The sequence below is a fragment of the Penaeus monodon genome, chromosome 2, assembly GCF_015228065.2.
Source record: "Penaeus monodon isolate SGIC_2016 chromosome 2, NSTDA_Pmon_1, whole genome shotgun sequence".
Lineage (NCBI taxonomy): Eukaryota > Metazoa > Arthropoda > Malacostraca > Decapoda > Penaeidae > Penaeus > Penaeus monodon.
In genome coordinates this window covers 35825609-35840352 of record NC_051387.1, presented here as the reverse complement: position 1 = coordinate 35840352, position 14744 = coordinate 35825609, and the positions used below count along the sequence as shown (strand labels likewise).

Genomic DNA, 14744 nt, shown 5'->3' with positions numbered 1-14744 from the left:
CGTGTGGCGTGACCGTGCCTCGGACAGAGGTGTGAAATATACCATCCGGTCTTGCTCTGTATTGTTTATAATGTGTGTGTGTGTGTGTGTGTGTGTGTGTGTGTGTGTGTGTGTGTGTGTGTGTGTGTGTGTGTGTGTGTGTGTGCGCGTGTGTGTGTGTGTGTGTGTGTGTGTGTGTGTGTGTGTGTGTGTGTGTGTGTGTGTGTGTGTGTGTGTGTGTCTGTGTGTGTGCGCGCGCGTGTGCGTGCGTGCAAGTATACAGTATTCATATGGTATTTATTCTTCAGATAGCATTGGCTCATGAGTTCGAAGCACTGGTACGCGAGGACTCTCGCTTCGAAATCTTCTTCCCTGTTACTCTTGGACTGGTGTGCTTTCGCCTCAAGGTAATTCAGTATCAGTTTCAATATATATATTCGACATATATTTGCTGTTATCGTGATTAACAGTCTTTCATGATCAGCGTTGCTTCTGAATAATTTTGAAACCATGTCACCATCAGAACGAAAGCAATGACGTGAATGATAGTCTCCTGAAAAGTGTCAACGCAGGCGGCGTCATCCACATGGTTCCTTCCAAGGCCAAGGACACGTACTTTCTCAGGTGAGCGAAACTCCTGGTATACTCCACTGCTTTAACATACATGTTAGACTAGGCACACTGCAGCAAAATAGAAAATATACACACACAATCTCTCCTTGCACATTCTGAGAACAGAAATCTACATATAGTATGTATCAGATGTAATTCAGGAAGATATCTGGGTAACTGTACAAAGCAGTTTACTTCATTCACTGCAGGCAGTCTACAGACACCCTCAGGGTATTTCTGATTATTTTGGATTTTTTTTAGAGAAATGTCAATTACAAAGAAACCTGTCTTCATCTTAAATTAACTAAGAATAAATTTTTAAAAATCAGATTGTCAAGAAACTAATAAAAACCCACTAGTAATAGATGTTAAAATAAGAAGTAAACATCCTGCTCTATACAGACGTCATCCCATGTCATGTTGCTGATCATGAAGAGACTCTGCTAAAACAGGAAATGACAGAATTCCAAAATTAACACGGAAGACTTCTTTGCTAAAACTCAAAAACTCTTATTTGAACAAACGGTTGCTTCAACTTTTAATAAAATACCTGCACAAAACAAGTGCTTGGGGAGCGGACAACAGTGCTTTCCCTTGACCAAAAAACTCTACCTGGAACGGGGGCTATCTGTTATTATCAAATCTCTCGTCACCCTTGACTTACCACATGACATTGTTACAACAGTTTTCAAATCTAGAGATACAGGCGAAATTAATGTTTAGGCCTTCTGCGGACGAACAAACAATTGTCTTGCCTTCTGCAAATATGATTGACTTAACAAACAAAAGATGCCAAAAAATGCTTGCATCATCGCTTTAGTATACATGTAGAACAATATGGATGAGTGCATCCTTGTCTCACACCTCTACCAATAACAAATTCTTGTTTCTTCTCCATCTACTCTGACTACCGCATTTTGCCTCATGGGCAATTTCTAAATAATTCTAAATTTACACTCGGCTGAAAATTAAACAAATACAGTCCACATTTTTTTCTGATAATACACGAATACAACCAATTGCTTCTATAGTATCTACACTTTACTTGAACCCACACTGATCTCCAACTAAGAATTCTTGCATAGCAAGATGTTAGACGCATGACTGATAATACTTGATGTTCGATATTCATCATTGGAATAGTGGCTGGTATATGTTTATGTATATGTCTAGGCTACCACTTCGCATGGTAAATTATCGACACCACTGATCATGCTGACAGCTGTTGTAAGCATGTGGCGAGGGACCACCGCCGGGCTAGTAAGATGATCATGCCTCTTGCTTACATCGTGGTGGCTGGAATCATTTGAGACAGCTCTAAATAGCTGTCACAGGCCAGGCTACATATATGTATGGCCTGGGCGAAACTAGCCTGAACTGGGAGAAAAACAGTGGGTGACTGATCATAACCTCGACTATGGAGGAAGATACAGACAGTTGTCTTATAAGGAGGAAGAGGAACGGAAGTAATAGGAAACACCCCTTGCTGCATTATCATCCGCTCGTGCAAGCCCGTCTTGTGAAAATCATCTCCCAGATTATATCTTCTTGTGATAAAAAAGGGAAGTATTCTCCAACATAAGTCAAGTAAAGATATGACTGTTGAAAGACTGATTACATCAAGTGTATTGGGAAAAGATTATGCTCTTTATGTTTATTTCAGGTCTAAGAGGGGTCTGTCATCAACCTCAAAAACAATTATGACCGATCGACTGGAGCTATCAGTATGAAATAAGAGACCCGTAATTTTTTACGTATTTTCTGTCTGTATAGTACAGATAGACATAATGTTGATGAATTAACAAATTAATGGTTAAAGAAACGTCCGAGAATCGTAGATGAATGTCTCACTACTTTGTTGAATCAGCTAAAGAGATGAATGTTCACAAGATTTTCTTTCATGTTGAAGTACAAAGTAACTTAAGTTTAACCTATATCGTGCCTTTACAAGCTCTCAGTCTCATCCCATGTGTTTGATAATGTTGTATCATCGCTAATGTTGGATCTCTATGGATTTATGAGGTGGCACTAATTATTTGTTGGTATCCCCAAAATTGTTACAGCAAATAATGATGATTTTGCTATTCAAATAATTAGTGTGTGTAATAAGAATGGTCTCCAAATCATGTTTGACTTTTTTTTCTTTTTTTTTCATATGGTAAGCAGGAGACTACCAAGAAATGATGGTAGGGTTAATGGTTAATGGTTAAAAGCAAGATAAATGTGCTAGACATCTAAGGTCATGTAGCACTATAGTTAATGTTAGGGAAGGGTGGTTGAGTTAGTGATTAGTTGTCTAAGCTGGGCAAAGGAATTGGTGAGTGAAAGGGTTAGAGTCGGGTGTGGTAAGGAGTTAGATTAGATGGAGGATATGTATGCGTTTGAGGAAAGAGAATAGGTTGTTGAAACAAAAAGTGTGGGATTCTGTAAGGATGTCTGATAGGTTTGGGGGAGGATAGGTGGGGAAAGAAAGGTAAGTATGGACGAGACATAAAGGGAATGTGGGGAGAGACAAAATGATAATTGGGATTGGAAATTGGAGGATTGAAAAGAAAGGTCCTTTGAAGGCATACAAAGATGGGTTTATAAGAGGAAAGGATATGACAAGGTCAGGTCAGTGGGACGGAAACCCGGGAATTTTCCAATGAAGGATAGTTATACTTTAGGGGATATAGATTGTAGTACGTTTTGGGATTTTGAGAGGGAAGCAGCTAGAGGGTGAGATAAGGACCAAGAGGTCTGAGATGGGGAGGTGTGGAGTTGGTGTTCTACTAGGAGGGGTATTAGGAGACAGAGGGTCTGTGGAAGGGGATACTTGTGCAAAAAGATTCACGTGTGCATCAAGGGGGGAGTGGAAGGTGATAGAGGGGATGGTGGGGGGTTACATAAGGGATTCACGTGTGTATCTAGGAGGGAATAAAAGGGGGATAGAGGGGATGGTGGGAGGGTTAATGGGGGCTCGGTTGGGGTCGGGGGGATGGGCTGTGTTGGGATGGTTAGGAGGATAGGGTGTAGGGGGGATATCTTTAGGAGGAGGATGGGATATCACAGTTACTTGGAGTGTGAAAGGAGCAGGAGTTGTAAGATTTGGGGGGTTGAGTGTCAGTTTTCATTAATAATTTTGATATTTTCATAGTTTCTTCTGAGGAGTTGGTTGGGGAGTTTTGGGGATAAAGGATTTCTTGTGGGGGGGGAAGAGAGGTTGGTGTCTCAAGCGTGGGGGCAAGGGAAGTGGAGTGTTTGTGTTGGTGGGGAAAAAGGGGGGTGGAGCGTTTTGTTCTGTCTTTTACGGGTAGCGCGAGGAGGTAGAGGGGAAGGTGTTGGGGTTGTAGTGGTGATTGGAGTATCTGTAAGAGATTGGAGGTCTGGTTTAGGATGGCAAAAGATTTTTGACTGGGGAAGTAGGAGGTAGAAGAGGGGGAGTTAGATGTAGGGGGGATGGGTTAGGAGAATTGGTAGAATGAGCAGTATTACTGAGTAAGGAGTAAGAGAGAAACCACGTCGACGTGCTTCCTGTCTGGCTTCACGTAGTTTTATTCCAGTTTGAATCTGAGAGTTGCTACCCCGACTCAAACTTGTGGTGGGACCCGCCCCTATAAAATACATTATGGGGCCGCCACAGTTGGCACCTGTGCGTGATTGGCAGGGGCAGTTAGATCGGGTATGGCCAGGTTGGGCACATAGTGGGCTGTTTGGCTAGGGGTCCTAGACGCCAACAATTTGCACTGACGTGGAGGAGGTTGGTATGGCCCGAACAGGGAGGGTTCTCCTCCTATGTAAGGAAAGGAAGGCTGTTGGAGATCAGATGGTTCCCATTTGGTGGAAAGAGAGTATTTAAGATGTTGTTGTTTTGAGATCAGGGGTTTTAAAGAAGAGCGGGTTGGCGTGGAAAATTGGGGATGTTTGGGCAAGTTTATTGGGTTGGGCTAAGGTGGGTTTAATAAGGTAGGATGGGGTGGTTTATGTTGGAGGTTGTGGGATAGAGGTGTTGAAGTTGAGCATGCTGGGAGAGTGGAAATGTCCCTTAAGGGTTGATTGTTGGCTACTGTACTAGTAGACATTGATGAGGGGGTAGTTATTGCAGTGTTCGGAGCCGTGGTCAAAGGAGAGCCTGGGGTCAGGGAATCGGGTGGGTTTACATCGTTGGGGCTATTTGATAAAGGGACAAGCCTCATTGCCCCTAATAGTGGGGACAGGTTTTCATTACTGGCCATGGTAAGCCTGAGTTATGTTGGGGATAAAAACAGTCCACCCCTCAGGGTCCCCTTGAGGGGTAAGGGCTAGATAACTAAATCAGGGGAATACCGTGCCCATGGCTCCCTCAGGCCGTTCAGGACTGGCACAAAGTCAGCCTTTCATCCTTTCAGCACGGCTTTCACACCTTAGGAGGTGGATAGCAGAAGGGTTTGGTGAAGGGACAGAAACGAAAAGTGGGAAGGAAAAAAAGACCATGCAAAATTAGTTGAGTCGAGGGCTGAGTCCCAAGGTTGGGGAGTTCCCCATCATTGGGTCCCAGTCTCCGCCTCCTAAGTCCCCCCACGACAACAACGGGCAAGGGATTGGGGGGGGATGATGGTAGGGTAGATGTTGTTTAGGTATATATTTAGATATTGTTCCGTGTTGATTTGCTGGCAACAGGTTGATATCTTACATACGTTCATTTTCCTAGGTACAAAGTACAAAGGGATAAACACGCATGCTCTATAAACGGCTCTTGTACAGACCGGAATGAGTATCTGTTTTCGAAGGTGGGGGGAGGGGCATTCCGTTACGTTTAAACTGCAAGATCGCAGTAAATTTTGTATACGGTATGCGTATACAAAGACTATGCATGAATATCTTTACTTATTTGACATAGGAACGTCCCCTTGGTTTGTTTGCTTATGTAAAGTGAAGGTATATATTTTTTTCGGTATCCACCATGCATGTAAGAGCACCTGTCGTTCCTCCAACAGCTGAAGAATTTATGACAATTTTTTTATCAAATCGCAAACTGAACTTTTTCGTAGGGAGGCTCATTACTGAAGAAGCTTATTGTCTTTTCTCGGTAATATAGGCAAAAGATTAATTTTATTTACTTGAAGCTTGTTAAGCCTGCATTACTTGATTTTGGATGAGGTTTGATTGATGATATGAAATAGGGATATAGGAACCTGAGTGTGTAGATAACGAAAAGGAGTGAAGCGATTAACAATTCGATCCAATTGTTCAAGCTATCAAAAAGATGACTTTCCCAAGCTTAGTCAGTGAGCTTATTTTGCCGCTGTGCGCAATAATATAGAAATAAGGAGTGGTATTATTATTACCATTCTTATTTAATAATGCCAGTCATGAATCAATATCAGATGCCTTTATCATTTTGTTGCCGGCTTAAACGATATCTGCCTTCGGTCAAATATCTTTGGTATTATAGTATCAGGAATACATTTTAATGGTCTAAACTAGGTGTGTTAACCATTACTGTTGGGATAAATGGGTCTATTATGGACAGTTATGCAGAATATTGGTGGCCAGCTGGGCAAAATTGCTATATTAACATCAGAGTTAATTATAGTGATTATAGTTGGAGCAAAGGTCATGTGATGTTGTGTAACTCTGCAAAGCAGTCGTTAAGTCTATCAGTTTACTTTAACTGTCAGCAAGTAAGACAAAATTATCTTATAACATGTTATAAGTTGCCAAATGCATATGTTTTTTGTATTTGTTTTGGTTCAATCTTTGGGGGAGGAATCAATGTGTGCTTCGTTGCTGTTCAAGATAAGAGCGTGCCATCACAGTCGTCATCACTCAAGAAGATAAGGTAGAATGTAGAGACTATGATTACTGGTGTTGCATGGGAATATATCTCTCTCGCAATCATCGAGCTTGTATGACCTCGTATGCTTGTATGTGTATTGCAATTCGCCAATATTAGTTGACATCACGATTAATAGGAAACATCTTATGATTGATAAAGAAATTTGGTCGTGCATTGAGCATCTTTCCCTTCCTACATTGCCTGCACCATGTTTTGGATAAAACGCAAAATATGCTAGGTAAAAACCGTCTACTGCAAGCAATAGGTATACCGTTCTGGGACTCGCTATAATATGATTTGCTGCACTTGTGAGTATGGCTATGTGCATGTGCTTGTGTATATTGAATATAATAATAATGGTATTTTGAGTACAACGAATTTTATAATCCTATTCACTGAACTGTATTCTTATTATTGAGATGCTTTGACGAAGTAACATAAACCTCATCTTCAGTCACGAAGGGGGATAGATAATTATCGAATCAGTACCCATGATCGTTTTACCCCCTAGATTAATATCATTGACCTAAGTCACATATGGATATGACCTATTTTACCTTCCTGCAGTGACCTGTGACTGTCCTGTATTTTGGCCGTCTGTAGGGGATGGGGGGGACACTTCAACGTAAAGGCTCATTAGTTATGGCATTGATCCTCAATTAACGCACGATCCATTACAGTCCATCTTTTCCGTGGCATTTTGTGATCGGAGGCGAGACACGCCGCTAAGCTCCACCCAATCTTGTGATGCAATAGAAATGGTCATGGTTAAGAGCTAGCTGTTTTACTGTATATTTCTAGTGGTACACAGTATTTTGGAATATAATATCCTAGAATCTTATGATGGGTTGTATTGTGTTAGAGACACTCAACATACCCAGTATGCATGAGAATGAGCGAGGTAGGGGGAATGCATCTGTTGCATAACCTGCAACCGTCGGGAATGACGACTCAGATCAATCAAACATACCTATATTTAGTCGTTATAGAGACACTATACTAACACGATAGCACCGACATGCAGTACACATAACTAATTCTGACTTTTCTTTATATAGGTTCGTAGTGTGCTCCAGATTTACGGAACACGAAGATATCGTTAGAGCCTGGCAAGAAGTGAAGAAAATGGCTGATAAGATCCAGCCCAAGCATTAATAGATATCTACAAAGAATCTTCCCTTGAGAACACCATGGTGATGGTCTTTACCGAGGCAGAACCACACATTAGGAACAAAACTAAAGGCATACTTTCTGTAACTTACAGAGGCCAAACATAGAAATGATAATTGTCATATATATACATATACATATATACATATATGTGTGTGTGTGTGTGTACACACACACACACACACACACACACACACACACACACACACACACACACACACACAACACACACACACACACACACACACACACACATATATATATATATATATATATATATATATATATATATATATATATTATATATTATATACATATACAGTATACAATTAGATATACATATATATAATCTCTCGCACACACAAACACACGTTATTTAACCTCAATCATTAACTTGTTAAATTGGGTTTAGAAGTTATGTTTTAATTTTTGAGTGAGACATCATTGTCGCTAGCTTCGTGGGACGAAAACAGAGAAAATAGTGATAAATACAATAATAATGTTAATTATAACGTTTTTCTTTCCCAAACCGTTTCAATGAAAGTCTTCAGATTAATTATAAATGGCTAAAGTAAATTAATACAAATCTAACCGATATTTTCTGACCACATAAACAGATCAATACTACTTTTGCTAAAGTATGGAGGTCATACTCTTCTACTGTCTACCAAGGACCAACCAAGAATGGAATCATTGAAGAAAAAAAGTTTTTTTTTAAATCTATCCATTACCGATTCTTGCAAAGGAAATTGTTCAAAGCAGCTGGTACTATGTCAATATATATATATATATATATATATATATATATATATATATATATATATATATATATATATATATATATATATGTTATAAATATAAATATAAATATATTAATATATAAATATATAAATATATATATATATATATAATGTTTTATACGTGTGTGTGTGTGTGTGTGTGTGTGTGTGTGTGTGTGTGTGTGTGTGTGTGTGTGTGTGTGTGTGTGTGTGTGTGTGTGTGTGTGTGTGTGTGTATACATATATTCATATAAATACATATCCATATAAGGCCTTTTTGCAGCATTTCCGAAATCCATGCCTTTGATAAACTCTAATGCATGTTTGCCCTTTATAATGACGATAGTTTGTATAAGTTTGTATGTCTCTACCTTGATACATTTTCATAACTCAGCCAGCCAACCAGAGCACGATATTTTTCAGATCTTTTTCACGCAATCTCAGATAAGATTTATATTTTCATTAATTGCAAATCGACCTTGGTTCCTTGATACAGATTTCTGTTATAATGGTGTATAGAATGTTTATGTGCCTCTGAACATCAAATACACATACACTCAATATGGGTAAAATTTGAAGACAAGACAGTCGTTGGTACATTTTCGAGTCATGTGACGTGATACTGACTTTGACGAGATGAATGTTTCCAAACTCGTTCTGTACTAGTGATATACCTTTACAGACTCAAAAATATCAAAGGAAGTTTATCTTGATTTATTGATATAATTCAGTCAATAAGACAAGTAAACTATTTCATTCGAACATGGAGCTCACTCACGGTGGATACAATATGATGCAAAACCTCATGCAACTTTCACTTTCCGAGTGAAGAATTATATGTGAAAAAAATTGGTTTGACCGAATCTGAGAAATACATTTCAAAGTTTCCTTGTGAAGCGAAGAGTGGTGTGTATAAACACTGCAAGTTTCAAAGTCTGATACTTTTTTCCATTCTATCTGAAGTCGCCACACTGTTTTGCTTGTAATTAAAAATCATACCAGTTTATGAAGTACTTTAATGGTATTCTATTGGCTTTTTCCTGCGATATTAAGACATAACTTGTCAGTACTTTAAAACTTTATATATCAGTACAAACTTCGATGATATCGCGTTTTGTAATGACTATACAAGAAACAGTGTACCAGTGTTTAGGGTTTCGACATGCTACAAAAAAACTATTTATATGTATGTACACACACATATATACATATACATACACATACACATTCACATTCACACAAATAAATATGTACACAGACGTATTAATTCTATGGACATTTAATACGCTCTCAGAGATCTAAATAGGCAACATTGTAAATAATCAACACTCCATTGCCCATGTCTAATACCATATAACTCGCGTATATAATACAGACAGGAAACGCGATTCCGTGCTATTTAGCCCACGTGCTGCTCCCGTGTCGTATTGGCATTGCTAGAGATTCCCAATAACTTCAAACCGCTTACCACACCGGACAGACATGGGGCTTCTGGGCCGTTGTCACATGCGTTACATATTAAACAATGACGTTGAAGAAAACCTTCCGAACTGAGAGGGAAGTGACTTGCGGTGTGTGACACGAAATTTGATTTCAGTGTTGTATGTTGGACTTCTTGTCAACTTTTACTTATTTGCAGTCTGCGTATAGAGCTTCTTCCGCCAATACTTCCGCACACGCCGTTTTCCGAAGACCTTACTGTGGCAAGTGGTCAGTTAGTGCTTCCGACCAGTAAACAATATAAATGATGCACTGCTTTGAATATTACAATGCAATATACAAGAGAAAGAGAAAAAGAGAGACAGAGACAGAGAGAATGTCAGAGACAGAGACAGAGAAGGGGGCGGGGGACAAAGGAAGGAGAGAATGAGATTGGGCAGGACGATGGTGGGAGATAGAAAGAAGGAAGGGAGAGAAAGAGGGAGGGAGGGAAAAAGATGGAGGGAGAGGGAGGAGGAGGAAGTATGTCGACAGTCATTTTGAGTATAAAGGGAATGGGAGCAAAGGCATTGGAGGTTGTAGGAGGTGTAAGCAAGTTATCCTGGGTCATGATTAGATGGTTTTGAATGTCTTCAAGAGCTTCTGAAGTGGGGTTGGTGAGGTCTGAGAAACGAGGATATTCTTATGAGGGGGAGAAGAGGGGACAATCGTTTGAGGGGTGAAGAGGCTGATGTTGGAGAGGGTGCGGTAGGAGATGCGGTGGAACGTTTAGTTTGTCTTGTGCGATGAATTGAGCGAGGACGAAGAGAGTGGGTACCGGGAAATTGAGACTGGAGTGTCTAGATATAGAAAAGTGATAGAAATTTAGGTGTCTGGATTTAAAATGGCAAAAGAATTTGACTGGGAGAGGTGGGGATAGGATTGGGATGAGGAAGAGATACTGGGAGGGGGGAGGGTAGGAACATTTTGGGAGGGGTGGAGCAAAGAACAGTACTGGAGTAAGGTATAAGAGAAAAATCTCGTCTGCATGCTTCCTATCTGGCCTTACATAATAATAATTTGGTTTGGTTCCTTTTGTCTTTCATTTTGTTTCTAAATTATCTACTGTGTGTAAGGAGTGGCCCGAGTTACCATCCACTGGCGGAGAGGGATTTGAACGCAGGTCAACTAAACTTGAAGGTAGGGTAACCCCTATAAAATACATTATGGGACCCACGACAAGTGGCACATGTGCGTGGTTGTACAGAGCAGTTTGATCGATCATGATCAGGTTGGGCACACAGAGGACATCGGGCTGTGGAGCGGCTGTGTTTGGCAGGGTGGCCTAGACGCCAAAAATTCTGACGTTGACGGGGGGGGGGGGGGATGGGTATGGTCGGATAAGGAAGGACTCCCGGCCAATATAAACATCAAGGGGGAGATTATGTCTACTGAATGTATGTTTGGCAATATTGGTGGAGGACTTACGGCGGCCCATTGAGGAATGGTGTAGCATTATGCTAATACTGCATCATAGTCCACGAGGCAGGCGAGTTCGTCTTCTCCACAGCTTGACCACTCCTTGTCGGAGACAAAGCAGTCCATTGGGGAGATGGAGACCCTTTCGGTACAAGTATCGAGAAAGGAATGAGGTTGGGCATTAATGACACTGCCAGTGAAGTCAGTCAGAGTAGATAATGCTTTAGCTTAGGATTCGAATGTAAATGTGACAAGGCGGGAGCTATCGAAGCGGCTGCAGAAGGAAACTTTGCCTTCTTGTTTTAGGAGGCATTGTTGGAAGAGGAGAGTGTTCTCAGAGTAATGGTTAATGGTTAAAAGCAAGATAAATGTGCTAGACATCTAAGGTCATGTAGCACTATAGTTAATGTTAGGGAAGGGTGGTTGAGTTAGTGATTAGTTGTCTAAGCTGGGTAAAGGAGTGAAAGGGTTAGGGTCGGGTATGGTAAGGAGTTAGATTAGATGAAGAATATGTATGCGTTTGAGGAAAGAGAATAGGTTGGTGAAGCAAAAAGTGTGGGATTCTGTAAGGATGTCTGATAGGTTGGGAGGTCGGTGAAGGGGGGATAGGTGGGGGAAAGCAGAGGTACGAGTTGTTTCAAAACGTGGGCACGGCAGTAGGATGTGTGGGATTGGAGTGTCTGGTGGTGTGTGTTGACTTTATGAGAGTTAATGAGTTACATAAGGGATTCACGTGCGTAAGGAGGGAGTGGAAGGGATAGAGGGGATGGTGGGAGGGTTAATGTGGGCGGGGTTGGGGTCGGAGGGGATGGGCCGTGTTGGGAGGGGGTAGGAGGATAGGGTGTAGGGGGGATATCGTTAGGAGGAGGATGGATATCAGCAGTTACTTGGAGTGTGGAAGGAGCAGGAGTTGTAAGATTTGGAGGTTGAGTGTCAGTTTTCATTAGGTAATCTTGAATATTTTCAATGGTTTCTTCTGAGGAGTTGGTTCGGGAGTTTTGGGGGATAAAAGATTTCTTGTGAGGGGGGGAAGAGAGGATTGGTGTCTCAAGCATAGGAGCAAAGGAAGGTGGAGGTGACTGTGTGGTAGGGGAAGAGGGGGTGGAACGTTTGTTCTCTGTTACGGGTAGTGCGAAGAGGGAGAGGGGAAGGTGTTGGGATTGTAGTGGTGATTGAAGTATCTGTAGTAGAGATTGGAGTGTCTGGATTTAGGATGGCAAAAGAGTTTGACTGGGGAAGGTAGGAGGTAGAAGTGGGGGGGTTGATGTAGGGGGGGTGGGGTTAGGAGAATTGGTAGAATGAGCAGTATTACTGGAGTAAGGAGTAAGAGAGAAACCACGTCGACGTGCTTCCTGTCTGGCTTCACGTAGTGTGAGTCTAAGTTTGAATCTGAGAGTTGCTACCTCAGACTCAAATTTATAGGTGGGACAACCCCTATAAAATACATTATGGGGGCCGCCACAGTTGGCACATGTGCGTGATTGTGCAGGGCAGTTAGATCGGGTATGGCCAGGTTGGGCACATAGTGGGCATCTGGCTGTGGAACGGCAATGTTTGGCTGAGTATCCTAGACGCCAACAATTTTGGCACTGACGTGGAGGGGGTTGGTATGGACGAACAGGGAGGGATTCTCCTCCTATGTAGACGTTAAAGGGAAGGTCATGTCTACGGAAGGTAATTTTGGCTATGTTAGTGGGTTTCTTTCGATGACCTCTGGGGGGAATGGAGTAGCATTGTATTGATGTTGCATCATAGTCTGTGAGACAGGCAAGTAGATCTTCTCCACAATCTGACCAATCTTTGTCATAGATTGGGCAATTTGCTGGGGAGATTGAAACTGTTCCGGTGCAAGTATTGAGGGTTGGATGGGGTTCTGCAAGGATGGGGTTACCATATAGGTCTGTTAGTTTTGTTAATGCTATAGCTTGGTTTTCGGATGTTATTGTGACAAGACGGGAGCGGTCGGGTCGGCTACGGAAAGAGACTTTACCTACTTGTTTTTAGAGACATTGTTGGAAGAGAAGGGTGTTGTCAGAGTAGGGAGCTGTGGGAGGGATCACGAAAAATCGGTCCCATTTGGCTGCACTGAAGAGGGTATTCAAAATTGTTGTAGAGATAGGGGTAGTCGAAGGGCGGGGGCGTGACGAAGATAGAGTAGTGTTAAGGGAGGTAGTGTTATGGGGAGGTGGGCAATAAGGCTGTAAGGTATTAATAAGGGAGGATGGGGTGGTTGATGTTGGAGGTTGTGGGGGTAAAAGTGTTGAAGTTGAGATTGCTGGGAGAGTGGAAATGTTCCTTGAGGGTTGATTGTTGGCTACTGTACTAGTAGGTATTGATGAGGGGGTAGTTATTGCAGTGTTCGGAGCCGTGGTCAAAGGAGAGCCTGGGGTCAGGGAATCGGGTGGGTTTACATCGTTGGGGCTATTTGATAAAGGGGCAAGCCTCATTGCCCCTAATATTGGGGATATGTTTTCATTACTGGCCATGGTAAGCCTGGATTATGTTGGGGATAAAAAACAGTCCACCCCTCAGGGTCCCCTTGAGGGGTAAGGGCTAGGTAACTAAATCAGGGGAATACCGTGCCCATGGTTGTGCCCATGGTTCCTCAGGCCGTTCAGGACTGGCACAAAGTCAGCCTTTCATCCTTTCAGCACGGCTCTCACACCTTAGGAGGTGGATAGCAGAAGGGTTTGGTGAAGGGACAGAAACGAAAAGTGGGAAGGAAAATAAAGACCATGCAAAATTAGTTGAGTCGAGGGCTGAGTCCCAAGGTTGGGGAGTTCCCCATCATTGGGTCCCAGTCTCCGCCTCCTAAGCCACCCCACGACAACAACGGGCAAGGGATTGGGGGGGTTCTCAGAGTAAGGGGCTGCTGCGGAGATCACAAAAAAAATCGTTCCCATGGACTAAAGAGAATACTCAAAAGATTTGCAGAGTTAGGGGTAGTAGAAGGACGGGGCCTTGTGGAAGAGGGAGTAGAGCTGAGTTAAGAAGTACTGCAAACAGCAGGCATTGAGGAGTGTTCAGAGTTGTGGTCAAAGGAGAGTCTAGGGTTAGGGAACCGTGGGAATCGCCATTAGTTAATGATCACAAAGAGATACTGGGGCAGATATAAAATCATCTTGGAGGGAGTAGGAGGGGTGGAGCGGAGGACAGTACTGGAGTAGGGAGCAAGAGAAAAACCTTGTCTATGTGCTTCCTGTCAGGCTTTACGTAAAGTGAGGCCTAGTTTGAATTTGAGAATTGCCACTTCAGACTCGAATTTGTAGATAGGGAGCCCCTATATAATGCATTATAGGACCCACCACAAGTGGCACATCTGCGTGGTTGTGCAGTGCAGTCTGATCGATCATGATCAGGTTGGGCACACAGAGAACATCGGGCTGTGGAGCGGCAACGTTTGGCAGAGTGGCCTAGATGCTAACAATTCTGACATTGACGGGGGAAATTGATATGGTCGGATAGAGATGGACTCCCCTCCAATATAACCATCAAGAGGGAGATCATAT

At 42.2% G+C, this 14744-nt stretch overlaps 1 protein-coding gene across 1 annotated transcript in view; it reads left to right on the top strand.

Moving 5' to 3' along the window:
* The window catches only part of LOC119578738 (aromatic-L-amino-acid decarboxylase-like), a 149702-nt gene extending 141965 nt beyond the window's left edge, over positions 1-7737 (top strand). The window contains exons 21-23 of the mRNA XM_037926352.1: positions 288-386; positions 503-603; positions 7447-7737. Coding sequence (XP_037782280.1) covers positions 288-386; positions 503-603; positions 7447-7543 — 297 coding nt within the window. The 3' untranslated portion in view covers positions 7544-7737. The remainder of the gene's footprint in view (positions 1-287; positions 387-502; positions 604-7446) is intronic.
* Positions 7738-14744: the final 7007 nt, after the last annotated feature.